Genomic DNA, 13,114 nt, shown 5'->3' with positions numbered 1-13,114 from the left:
CAGTCACGGATTGTTTATTATCAATTATGATTATCAATAGATATATTTTCTGTATTGTCAGTTAGTGTATTTATATACTCATAACAATGTGTATTACTACAATTGATAATAACAACGCTGTGTACCTGCTAATATCGATGTTATAAAAAACCAATTAGCTACCTGTATTTGTAATCCCTTGTGTATTATACCTGTATATTAATTCAAAAATTTGAAACTTTAAATGATTATATCTAATAAACGAATTAAGTTATATTAAAAATTCAAATGCCATTTACTATTAAATTAAAAACTCAAACATTTTATTAAATTAAAAATATGTGTTACTATTTAAAAAAACAAAGTTTACCCCCCTCCAAGGCATAAGGGATGAACTTAAAAAGTATTACATAATTAAAAATTCAAGAATAATGTGTAACTAAAGATAATAAAAAAAAAAAATGTTTAAATTATTATTATTCTGTAAGTAATTGAGTGGGTTATGATAAAAAAATCACCCTGTATAAAAGTGTCAGTATTTCCGGAACATTTTCAAAAGTTATGTTGAAAAAATTAATTTTTTGTGAAAAAGTTGTCATTTTGAATCCCCTTCTGTGGGCAGGGAAAGGGTCAACTTTATAAAAAAAATATATAAAATGATAGGTAAATATCTAAGGAATCTATAAAAAAAAATTATATTGATTCGGTCATTTTTAAAAAAGTTATGGCAATTTTAAGTAAAAAAAATGAAAGAATATCGAAAATTAGCGATTTTTAAATTTGTAATTTTTTGGGGGATTTCCCCCATTTACGGGGAACGAGAGATTTTTTTTCAATTTTTAAGGGTAATGTCTTCAACTAGATACGATTTGTGATCTTTTGACATATTTTTCATCAAAATCGGTTCAGTGAGAGCTGAGATTGAGCATATACAGACACAAAAAAAAAAAAACACATCATAGTAAAATTAATACCTTCTCAGCTTCGCATCGAAGCTAAAACAATACGATACCCAGTTCCGGATGGGACTCATCCTAAAATGGGGATCTCGGCCCCGGAAATGGCCAACGCCTCACAAAAGTTAATACATTTTAATAAACAAAAAACTGTTACACACGAAAATTGGCTACATTCACACAGCTAAATAACACTATGGTGTTTTATAGAGAAGAGAGCGTCTCTTTTTTGACACACTCGGACGAGACACACCGACGACGACGACGATCACGATTTAGGAGAGGGTATGGGCTTAACAATTAATAGAATATATAAAAAAGATAAAAGTATGGAACAATATTAAAATCATATAGGTATTGAAAGTGGTGGCCAGTGTATGTGTCATATAGGGAACGATTATAAATTGATGAAGAATATTGTGTGTATCGCGTTCACCATGACAGCAGCAGTACAGTTTTCTGATTAGATAGCCGGATATGACGTACGCGCGACCATTACCAAAGCAAAACATAAAATTTATCTATACCATAAAAAATAATGATAGGTGTAAAGGTTCATATTTTGTCACGTTACAGGAACTCCCCTGAGAAGATTTGAAGTAAAACGACAAAACTTCTCAAGGGATTGAACTGACAAAAATGGAACTCAAAAGAAAAGACAAAATAAATTTTAAGATCGGTGCAGAATTATTGATTTGGATTTCTATACTTCCGAAAAAAGATTATATTATAGGTTCCTTAATTTTCCCATTATTGAAGGACATATGAATTTTTGACATCTACAATACATATAGAACATCATATAACAAAAAATTTACTGATTACTTTATCTCCGATATTAAAAGTAGTGTGTGGATCTTTGCGGTCATAACGTTGTTTTCGAGCATATGATTTTGTCTTTAGATATTCACGTGTTATCTCAAACTTTGTTTTGAATGGAAAATTAATGCTTGGTGGAAAATTTATCATAGTTTTAACCAATGACTGATGTTTCTCTGGATAGAAAAATTCAATAGTTGTAAAACTGATGGAATCGTGAATGGTATTGTTCAAAACCCATTCGTTATATGAAACGTAGCGAGGCCATTGAGCATAATATCCAAAATAATTAGTACGAACAAGCGTCCTAGTACTCGCATCAAACATTCCGTCGGATTGGACTGTGGATGATAAACACTAGTCAATGTAGGTGGAATTCCAAGCATCGATAACTTAGATTGCCAAACTTTACTAATAAATTGTATGCCATGATAAGAAGCTATAAATTTCGGTTTACCTCATTACGGTATATAATTGTTTATTATTCGATTTATTGTTGCAACTCCGGTAGCTTTTTTTAATGGATACAGTTTAACCAGACCAAATGGTACACGCGTAAATGAATATGTGTGATCATTATAAACAAAGGAAACATATTTTCGTACCATTGAATGAAGTTCAACTTGACAATAGCCAGATGAAAAATCAATAGATGAAAAAAACTTTTCCCCAAAAAATCTTGCAATATCTCGTCCAAAGGTGGAGAAGAATCCTTCATTGGAATTATAATAGCATTTATATGGAGAGTATCTAAATAAAGTCGAACCGATTCATCTTGTTTTTTGACACAGATGATCGATCTGATATAAGGTGATGAATTACGTTTAATCATCCCCTATTCAAACATACGATTTAATTCTTTCTCGACCGCTGGACGTGTGAGAACGGAATTGGATAAGATTTCACCTTAAAAGGCTCATCTTTTATAACATCAAAACGGCACGTATACAAAAAGTTTAACCCAGGTCTGTCGTTAAAAACAGCCTGATAAGTAAACAACACATAAGATAATTTGGCTTTGTGCTCAGCACTTAAATTTATATAGATTCGATTTGGCGCAGGATATTGTCCATTATAGGATTGATTAAGTCAGTCATTCGATACATGCCAAATGGATTCTTTGTAGAAGGAGAAACCACAGACACCCTTTGTCCCCGATACTAACTGGTCAGGTTCAGACATATATACAGAATCTGGAAAAGCATACAATTTAATTGAAGATAATTTTAAATAATTATCAACACAATAATAAGAAAAAAAATGGCACCTCAATGCCTAATAAGCAAAATTTAATCAAATTGCTAGAATAATCTCTAACAACACAAGATAATTGTGAAGTAGATCTTCACCAATAATAAAAGGTACCAATAGCTGCGGTACAAAAAGAAAAATACACTCAATGGAGCAATCAGAAATAAACAAAGACAAAAAAACTTGAGTGTGAATTTTCTTGGTACAACCATCGACAGCTATGGAGATGATTACTCCAGTTACAGATAATTGTGGTAACAATTTTACATTGTTAACAGTTTCACATAACTGTTGAAAAACGTTCTCTGAAATAGCAGAGCATGTAGCACCTGTATCCAAAAGAAGGCGATAATTTAAATTGAAAATTTTAATACTAATTTCCGTGGTTTCTTAATACGTCGTTTAAGTGTAGTACATATATGTTCATATATGTTGCACATAATTAATTAAATTTTCTATCTTCGATTTTTTCAAATTTTTATCAAAATATTTTCTTTTTAAAACAATTTACCATCTATGCCCAAAATACAGCCTTGTTTACCTTTCTCTATTTGTATAACAAAAAATTGTTTATTTTTCTCAATAGAAATCAATTCCAACAAATTAAAGTGGTATATATCAAACAGTTCTTCTGCGTTGTATTTCAATTAATCTTTTAGATGATTTTGGTAGTCGCCTCAAAGTATCATACAATTTTTCGATTTTTAATATACAATGTTGTTTATCTCAGCATGAAATTCTAGTATTTTGCACAAAATAAACATATTTCTTTAATACCCAATTTAGAACTCTCGCGTAATTTTAACTGCACATATCGTAAATTATACAAAAGTACACTTAGTACCCGTCTGTTGGATGATAACTTACTTCAAACTATTTGATTGTTAATATAAAATTAGAAAAATTTCATGATGCTTCCGTAAATTTTTTGATTGAAAAGCCGTAATACTTATTATTATAAATTAACTTTGTAGGTAAATTCATTTAAAATACGAAAAAAAATCAGTTTGATAAAATACTATAAGCAAAATAAGTTAAAATACTAATAAAAGATCTGCAAGCGTATACAACTATATAAAGATGGAAGAATTATTATTGGTAATTTACGGGTCATTATTTACATATAACTACTTCAATGATATCTTTATTGTCACTAAATTAATAATACAAAACAGCTGACATCTAATTATAAAAATGTATGTATAATACTATCGTGTATGCCTTAGCAAATAATGAGATTATTATTATTTATTTTATTACAACTAGTAAAATCCTAAGAATTATTTACAAAGTTCGTTATATAAAAATAAATTTTGGAGGTATAACATTTATTACTTTAATGTAAGTTATTGTAAATGTACATATAAATAATTTTTGTATGAAACATTTAGTTGAACAATGATACGTTAATGATGTGCAATAATTATATTTATTTATTTTGGATTAGGCTTTGCCTAGAAATTTTTTTGCTAAAAATCCAAGTGATGATCAAAAAAAGTCATTATATCCATATTTCTTAGAAGTTTCTTATAAGAGTACATTTTTGATTCTGATAAATGTTTCTTGAAGTCCAGTATATTTATTCATAAGTAACAAACAGTTTTTATTGAAAAGTATTGCATCAAGCCCTTTAAATTTTTATATGCGATAAAAGTAAAGAAATATACAACTACTTTACTATTTTAATAATTTCTCCGTATAAATTACAATATTAAATGATTTAATATAAATTTCATACTAAATGTAATTACTATAATTAGTATTTATTCATGTATTATATTTTTAAATCGACCACTAATCAGGATATAATTAAGGAAATAGGAGTTGATGTTGCTTTTGTAATTCACCAATTTCTTAAAATTAAACACTATCTACAGATTTGTATCGAAATGTTTCTTATGATAGTGATTTTAATCACTGTCAGATATCATCTATACTTGTCTCATTTATGCCAGCCCCACACTGTGATCGACCCCACTGTGCTACCGTTTTTTTATCATTAAATGAATTAACGTATAACTTAAAAAATAATTCTTTAATTATTTTACAAAAACATCGTTTGATATAACAATTATATTTAATCTAATCATAATCCTCTATAGTATCACAATAATGATGACATAATTTTTCCAACCGGTTCCATACTAATTTAATGTAAACAACTACATATAGTAACAAATAATATATTAATCATTCTTTGTAAATATTTTCAAAAATGACGTGTTTTATAAAATTATGTACCTATTTAATTAAGTGAGATGCACAGTTAATTACAAAATAACTTAAATTTTCCAATTTATTTAACTATCATAGTTTTTAATTAATATATTTTAATAGTACAATAATTAAAAATTTCAAATTATAATTGATTTTTCTTAACCAATCAGATTTTATTAGAAACAGTTATGTTTGATGGTACATACGGAATTATAGTGAATTTAATAATGCCCTACATAATAATCCATTTTATTGTACCTTATGTTTTAAATGTCTATAATTTTTTATAAAATCATTAAGAAGTAGGTTATATTTTGAAAAACGTATAAAAATTAATAAATTAATTTTACTTGTTTGACAACTGAAATATTTTGTTGATCATTTAAAAATTTTGATGTAATAAATATTTTTGTCTTACAAAATAGCTGGAATAGTAGCTAAGGAAATGATGATGAATATTTTGCGACATTTTTGTTTAAAAAGAAGTTCCGAGTACAATTATTTTTTAACTAAAACACATTCCATAACTTATCATTTAATATAGTATTAAATGGTACTGAATTTCTGGTACAAGGTCAAAACTTCGTAAAAAATGTTTTGATACACTAATTTTGCCATATTTGAATTTCTGAACCGTAACTGGTATAGAGTAGGGAAGATCGGGTTTAGTTGTAATACGATATAAGATGTAACATAGGCGCTAGGTATTTGTAGAATGTTCCTATAAAGTTTTACTATATATCATATGATTCGAAGAAAAAAAATGTTTATTATATATATAATATAATATATATTATATATATTTTGTGATAAATATATTTCTTAAAAACAATAAGCATTTAAATCACTGAAAAAAGTTAATATTATAACTGTTCTATATTTTTATTACTATAACAAATAATAGTAAAATTTTTTCAATTTATATTCCAATTTTTAAAATATAATTTAATATACAATATAACAGATGTTAATATTTTATCCACATCCTGTTGAGATAGTAGTTAGAGAGAGTTATGTACGTAACTCCGGAAATAAATGACATTTTCATATAAAAACATACTTCAAACATAGCCCATTAAAATAGAATTTATGAGTTCATAGAATCAGTATATACTGTTGACTAAAAAGATTGTATTTGGTGAATTGAGTTATGGAAAATAGAAAATACACTACTCAACTAAAAAAATTTAATTTTCAATAAAACATTTTAATTTGCTATTTATTCTAAAATAATCTAAGAAACGCACATAGCTTATTATTTATGTATTAATGAACAATATTAATTTATTGATATTTCTGATATTAACATAAACTCAAATTAACTATAGATTTGAAATTTATTAATAATTTATCACTAAACAGCAGCTTAAAAATAATTTTTTTCAAAAATTTTTTACACGATTTTTAGTAGCGATTTTATTTATAAATAATATAACATTATGTAATATTTGACATTTATAACGGAGAATGTTAATAATTTAAAAACTCATTGTGTAAAAATAAAAAATTACGTTACAGTCTTTTATAGCAATTTAGCAAGTTTAATAATAAATATAAATTACTATTAATTCTATCAATAAATTAAAGAAGTAGTCACTATTATTATTCATTATAGTTGGTAGCCTACTAATAAATATCAATCTTAAAATAATTGCTTCTATAGCAGTAACACTAATTTGAAGAGACGACAAAGAATAACTCTTTGTTGTCACTAATAACATAAGTTATACAGGTAATTGTTTCAGAAATATTTCGTAATTAATATTCATTTTTCTTTAATTTAAATTATGTTGGTAATTTTTTTTAAATATTAGATTCTTTACATACCTTGTTTTAATGTTAATCCACAAGATACAATTGTAAAAACAACGATTACTCCTCGTGGCCATTTCTGCAGTATATTGCACATGTTATTATCACAAAACACACAAGGCCAATGTAAACATTCATAAAAAAACAACGCAGCACTGGTCGATACACTACACTGGACTCGTCAGACAAGACGAGACTGAACGGGGAACATATTAATAAATGACCATTGATAGTGTAATGAGTATTGAAATAATTTCTATTCTGGTTTCCCCTCTACGCTTATTGTATATAAGATATCAGTATACTTTATTTGAAGAGTTTCTTATGTTAAATGCCTACTTGACATTAATGAGAATTTAGATATGTTAATATGTAAATACGATGCGTAGTATGAGAAATTTAGCACCTGAAAATCCTTGAATAATTATTAAATTCAATATTATAATTTTATTTATTACAATAAATCAGTTATTATTAGAGAATTATAAATAAAATTATTGTACTTTATATTTATAGTACATAAAAATAGTTTACATATTTGTTCACGACATTTTTTAAAACAAATAACAACTCATAATTAACTTGTAAAACATTGCAATCAGTAAGATTTGTATATTATCCCTAGTCAAATTATTGTATCTATTTTGACAAATTCTTTTGTATATAAATTATTATTTAGGATATAACATTTATAGCAACTATATTTTTTAAACATTAATAAATTAATACGTCTTTAAATTTATGAAGATTTTAGTACACAATCATTTATTACTTATAATAGTTAAATTTGGATGCTGTGAGCGCATACTGATTACACTAAATACGTCGCTTTAAAGAAAAGAGTTTCCAAAACCACCCAAATGTATCATTTTTATTTTCTAATATAACTGTTATTATTATTATCAATAGTAACTATTTCTTTTTAAGAACTTTTACATCAACCAAAATTTTACCAAGCGTCTTTATTTAAAATCTTCCAAATGACTTTAAAACATTTATGATCTTTTTCTCCTCTCAATGAAAATGTTTAGATAAGTTCTAGGAAATTAATGTAGTACTTGTCAAACATTTAATTTTCTGTTTGTTTACGTGTGAAATACTTACCGACTGGAATGAGTGTTACAGAATTTATCATTAGAAAATTCTCAGTTGTAACTCTCCTTCCCTTAGGTATAAAAATGTTAACAACTTTTGAAGTACTGGTCCACAAGTTGATATCAACCAGTCATTTTTTAATATAGTATAAGGGATAAATTGAAAAAGTAATTAATAACTGAAAATCAAGATCATTCAACTAAAAAATACTTATATAAAATAGTATTGAAATACTTTTTAATTTTCATTAAATTCTTAGTCCAGAAATTAATTTACAGCTTTATTAAAAAAAAGTAATAATGACTATAATTGTTGCGCTGTAAGTCGCTTGAAGGTTATAATTCTTTTATTCATATGATGTTGTTATTGTTCATAAAAACTTAAGAAATATTTTTATGAATTTAAAATTACATAGAATATATTGCTGAATGTTTTATCAATATTATCAGTATTAACTACTTTTCGTGTAGATATTGATAAATTTTATAATAGATATTATTTTGCATTGTTATTTTTATCTTATAAATATATAGTAATACAAATAAACATATTACATTCATTAAATTAATATTATATATATATATATTTTTTTAATTATATCGTATAAAAAATTGGCTTTAAAATATTTATGAATTGTAAGTTTTTATGACGCTATCCATCCTTTGAATAACATTTTTCAAAAGTTTTATTTTTTGTTCATCATTTTGTTGCGACCAAATAGTTGCCTCTGTTTTTTTATAATTACAGTCGTGACCTTGAATAGTAAATTTACTCTGATGAAACTTGCTTGTTTGTATAGGACATAATAATCTTAGCCCTATATCTGAATTGGAATTTCTGTAATCAATGCTTTCCTTCACAACGTATTTTAAAAATAAATTAGAGGAGATCGGGGCTAGTTGTTACAATTTTTCTATTTTATTTTTTATGAAAATACTACAATTTTTATTAACTGTTACAAGTATACTATAAAATATCAAATGCTCTACTACAGAGAAAGTACAAAATAAAAATAAAATTGTGACCGCACTTAAAGGTTGGTTATCACAAGTATTGGGACTGGTTGTCCCGGGTTATTAAAATGACAAATAATATAAAAATTCAAATTCAATTTTTCATAACAAATTTGTACTTATAAAAACAATTTTAAGGAAATAAATAAAATCAGTCTTGGATAAATTACATATTAAAGTTTTTACTTTAACACTTGCAATAAAAAATATTTAGAAAAAAAAAACTTAAATTCTTACTTTAAATAAGAACTTAGATCATTTGAATCATAGTTCTGACATATATACCATTTATCATTATCTGTATACTTCTTATGAAATCAAATCATTCTTTGCATTTCAGAATAATTTTGAGTACTATTATTTATCTCTTCACACTCGTAAATTTTAAATGATATTTTTGTAATACTTGGTCAAACATTTGTTTCTTTTGATAAAATTTAAATCATTTTATCACTTTTAGATTCACATTTTTCATTAAATTTATGATTGTAAAAATGTTTTAAGAATAAAACAAAATCATATTCTGCAACCAACCAGTAAGATTAGCTGAACCATCGAAACCTAACGGACATTTGCTACAAAATGACTTTTATAATGAACACGAGGGAAGACAAAAAATGGTGGTGTATTGTTACCTGTAAATGAAATGTACAAGCAGCAGTCACTAAGAAACCCAACCTCACTTTCCTGAAACTATTTTAACTTGTTTAAATTCACATATCGTCGCTACCCTATTAAGTTATTGTACAGTCGTTCCATCAGTTTGATACCGTGTCAAGTTCCATCCATGCTCTATACTTTATGAACTTGAACACTGTTTTCAACATGACCATGTAAGTAAGTGATCAAGAATGAATTTAAGTTTGTATGATTAAAACTAGAAACTTGAGCTAAACTAGTTGGTTCTGATGTTCTTATAGATAACTTTGAATAACGTTCTAAATACGTAATAAGTTAATCTGGACCTACCATTTTATTTTTATATCATGATTTAGAAATATCATTACAACTTTCAATAGATATTTGATATACTAATTATACAAATTTCCTTAGAGAATAAATAAAAATAAATACCAGAAATTCTTAAAATATAAGACTCTAGTTAACCTTCTATTTTTTTTTAATCAATCTATTCGTTCTACTATCAACCTTAACTGTAAGAGTAATAATTGAGTTATTCAGTATTTTTCTGCAATATCTATCTAATATGTGATAATTTAATTTAAACCCTTCGGCATCTTTTCTATCAGATATTTTGTTTATGGTGACATTTATTACAGCCCTTAAAATTACATTTGACAGTGTTTCTTCTTTTTTAAATTTGAACTATTTAGATAAGAAATATTATAAAAATTATTATTTCCTTTATAAACATTGTAAAATAGCCGGTTTTCACATGTGACAAACAGTTCCACATAGTATGTGAAAACAAGTCCCATTACACTATTTGACATAAAAGTCTTTATATAGTCTATCATCAAAGTGTCAAACCAAAAACAAAATATAAAAAATTAAATTAAAGTATTATTTAATGGGAGTTTTGATTAAAATAACAAAACAATAATAAATAAGGAATATAGTTTACGAAAAAATTTACTAACCAAAGAAAATTTTTTTTTGAACTTAGAACATAATTTACGACTTCAATCAGCTGTGCACCAAGATTAAAATGATAACTGTTCTGTAGCATACGATATCATTTTTAATTATCGACGAAATCTAGTTCCGGAATAATTAACATTGTGACAACTAACTCATGTAACATATAGCCCCGTTCTTTCCTATTTTACTATAGCAATATTTACTTGGTTATCTTTACTTACTTTTTATATTGAGCTATATAAATTGGCGAATTCCTTGCTGGTGTATACAAGCCAAAGGCAAGAATATTATCATGCGGGTGATAATCAACAGCGCCGCTAAGAGCAATAGTTGTTAAGGAACTTCGGTTTGAGTAAAATGCCAACTGCTTACCCGTGTATGCTTCCCAAACGTTAACAGGACCATCTTCACCACAACCAAAAACTAAATTCCCACAAGGACTTAAAGCGCATCCAGTTTGGACCTTGTTATTTACACCACCCTGCAATAATTTACTATTCAATTTATAGCTTAAAAAACGTAGGTCTCAATTTTAAGAGACTAATCAAATTAGTCATTTGTTCTAAATTGTAAAGTTTTAAACAAATCAAGATAAGTTATAAGTTATATGTGACTATTTTAATAGTAAAATTAATGAACTGGTTACTGTAATAAATAATAATACATTTTTACTTGAGTTTAAAATTAGGTTAAACTTGAAGTAAGTTAGGTGGTAGACATTTTTACTGACTTTGTTAAAAGGTATTTTTTTTTATAAGAAAGTATAAATTAAAAATATCTGCCGCAACAACTACAAGAAAATCTGCTCTTTAACATTTTATTATATTACTAAAGTACACTTAAATATCAAATAATTCTATAATTACTGTTCTAGACATAAACATAGTTATGTCTAATAGTCCAACAATTATATTCGTATTTCTTTTCATTGTTTTAAATTTATTGGAAATAATATATTTTATTTTAATTATCTATCAACCAAAATTATAGAACACTAACTGAACTAATTAAAAAAAAAAAGTTAATTATTAAATTAAAATAACTCAATGATGATGATGAGACCCACCTAAGTTATCATATACATTACAAGTAAAAAAAATGTAAGTAAAGTTAAAAGTTAAACTAACACGACTGCTTGGAAAAATAAGGCACACTACAGAATTAGAACTCACAACCTAAGGCATCACAGAGACAAACCTTAACACTAAGTCATCGTGAAATTAATTCAGATTCCCATATACTTTCATATAGATTGATAACGTGATGTGCGGCTAAAGGAAACATGATACTATGTCATAATTAAACTTATAACTTAATACGTTCCTTGTCAATATTTTTGGTGAAAAGGGAACCGAGGTATAATGGTAAGCATAGCGTTCAACTATATGTAACAAACTTAATTTTAAATATCCTTTAATATATCAGAAACTATATTTTAATTTACTATAATATACATATTAGGGTGCCACTTATTCATACATGATGATTTTTTTTTTTTTTGTAATTCTTATGAGCGCCGGTCAAAATTTATTAGAAATATCTTAATATAGATTATGTAAAGTTTCAGCCCATTTGAACAATTTTAACACGTGCCGATTTGAGCTTACAGTTTTGTGTAAATTCGTAAAATCCATTGTTTTGACATATAGTCGTTACAATTTTCATTTTATAAAAAATTTTATAGAATAAATGTAGTACAAAACACGTTTTAAAAAAACCCAGCACAGGGGGGTCGCGGCACAGTGGTGACGTGGTATAGATGGATCAAGTATAATGATATCATCATGCATATATAAAAAAAAAATTATATTGATCCATACATCTTTCGAGAAGTTATAGCATTATAAAGTTAAAAATATAAAAAAGAATTTTTTTACAAAAATCGTATTTTTTTTTATTAAGTTTAATGTCTGTTTTCACCATGAAGATAAAATAAAGTCCGAAATTTTTTTTTACCATTATAAAGTATATTACATTAGCTTTAATTTAAGATATATATAAAAGTGTCAGACCTTCCGGAACACTTTCAAAAGTTACGTTGAAAAAGTTCTACTTTCTATATGCATTTTTATGTTTTGAATCCCCCCTGTATTTAGGGAAATGGTCCGATTTAAAAAAACAGTATGTCGAATGAAAGATCTATATAAATACTACTTCTCATAAAAAAATTGTAATGATTCATACATTTTTCAAAAAGTTATAGCATAATAAAGTTAAAAATGGAAAATACAAAATCGAAAATTTTCACACAAAAATAGCATTCGGTAGCCATTTTCACCATGAAGATAAGATAAAGTCCGAAATTTTTTTTTTTCATAATAAAGCATATTACATTAACTTTAATTTAAGATATATATAAAAGTGTCAGAC

At 26.2% G+C, this 13,114-nt stretch overlaps 2 protein-coding genes across 12 annotated transcripts in view; both read right to left on the bottom strand.

Moving 5' to 3' along the window:
- Positions 1–7,254, bottom strand: part of LOC126908332 (serine protease Hayan-like) — a 23,974-nt gene extending 16,720 nt beyond the window's left edge. The window contains exon 1 of the mRNA XM_050690298.1: positions 7,050–7,254. Coding sequence (XP_050546255.1) covers positions 7,050–7,131 — 82 coding nt within the window. The 5' untranslated portion in view covers positions 7,132–7,254. The remainder of the gene's footprint in view (positions 1–7,049) is intronic.
- Positions 7,255–8,722: 1,468 nt separating this feature from the next.
- LOC126908328 (jouberin-like) overlaps positions 8,723–13,114 on the bottom strand; it is a 71,005-nt gene continuing 66,613 nt past the window's right edge. For 8 of the 11 annotated variants that reach the window (XM_050690269.1, XM_050690270.1, XM_050690273.1 and 5 more), the window contains 2 exons: positions 10,966–11,225; positions 8,723–8,966 (listed from right to left, as the gene is read on the bottom strand). In XM_050690269.1, the coding sequence (XP_050546226.1) occupies positions 8,756–8,966; positions 10,966–11,225 (471 nt within the window). In that variant the 3' untranslated portion in view covers positions 8,723–8,755. The remainder of the gene's footprint in view (positions 8,967–10,965; positions 11,226–13,114) is intronic. The other 3 variants (XM_050690278.1, XM_050690279.1, XM_050690272.1) reach the window with 3 other exon arrangements.

This window comes from Daktulosphaira vitifoliae, unplaced genomic scaffold (genome assembly GCF_025091365.1).
Source record: "Daktulosphaira vitifoliae isolate Bord-2020 unplaced genomic scaffold, ASM2509136v1 Scaffold_5, whole genome shotgun sequence".
In the NCBI taxonomy this organism is placed as follows: Eukaryota; Metazoa; Arthropoda; class Insecta; order Hemiptera; family Phylloxeridae; genus Daktulosphaira; species Daktulosphaira vitifoliae.
The sequence above is the reverse complement of the archived record's forward strand: the minus strand, read 5'-3'. Positions and strand labels throughout refer to the sequence as shown.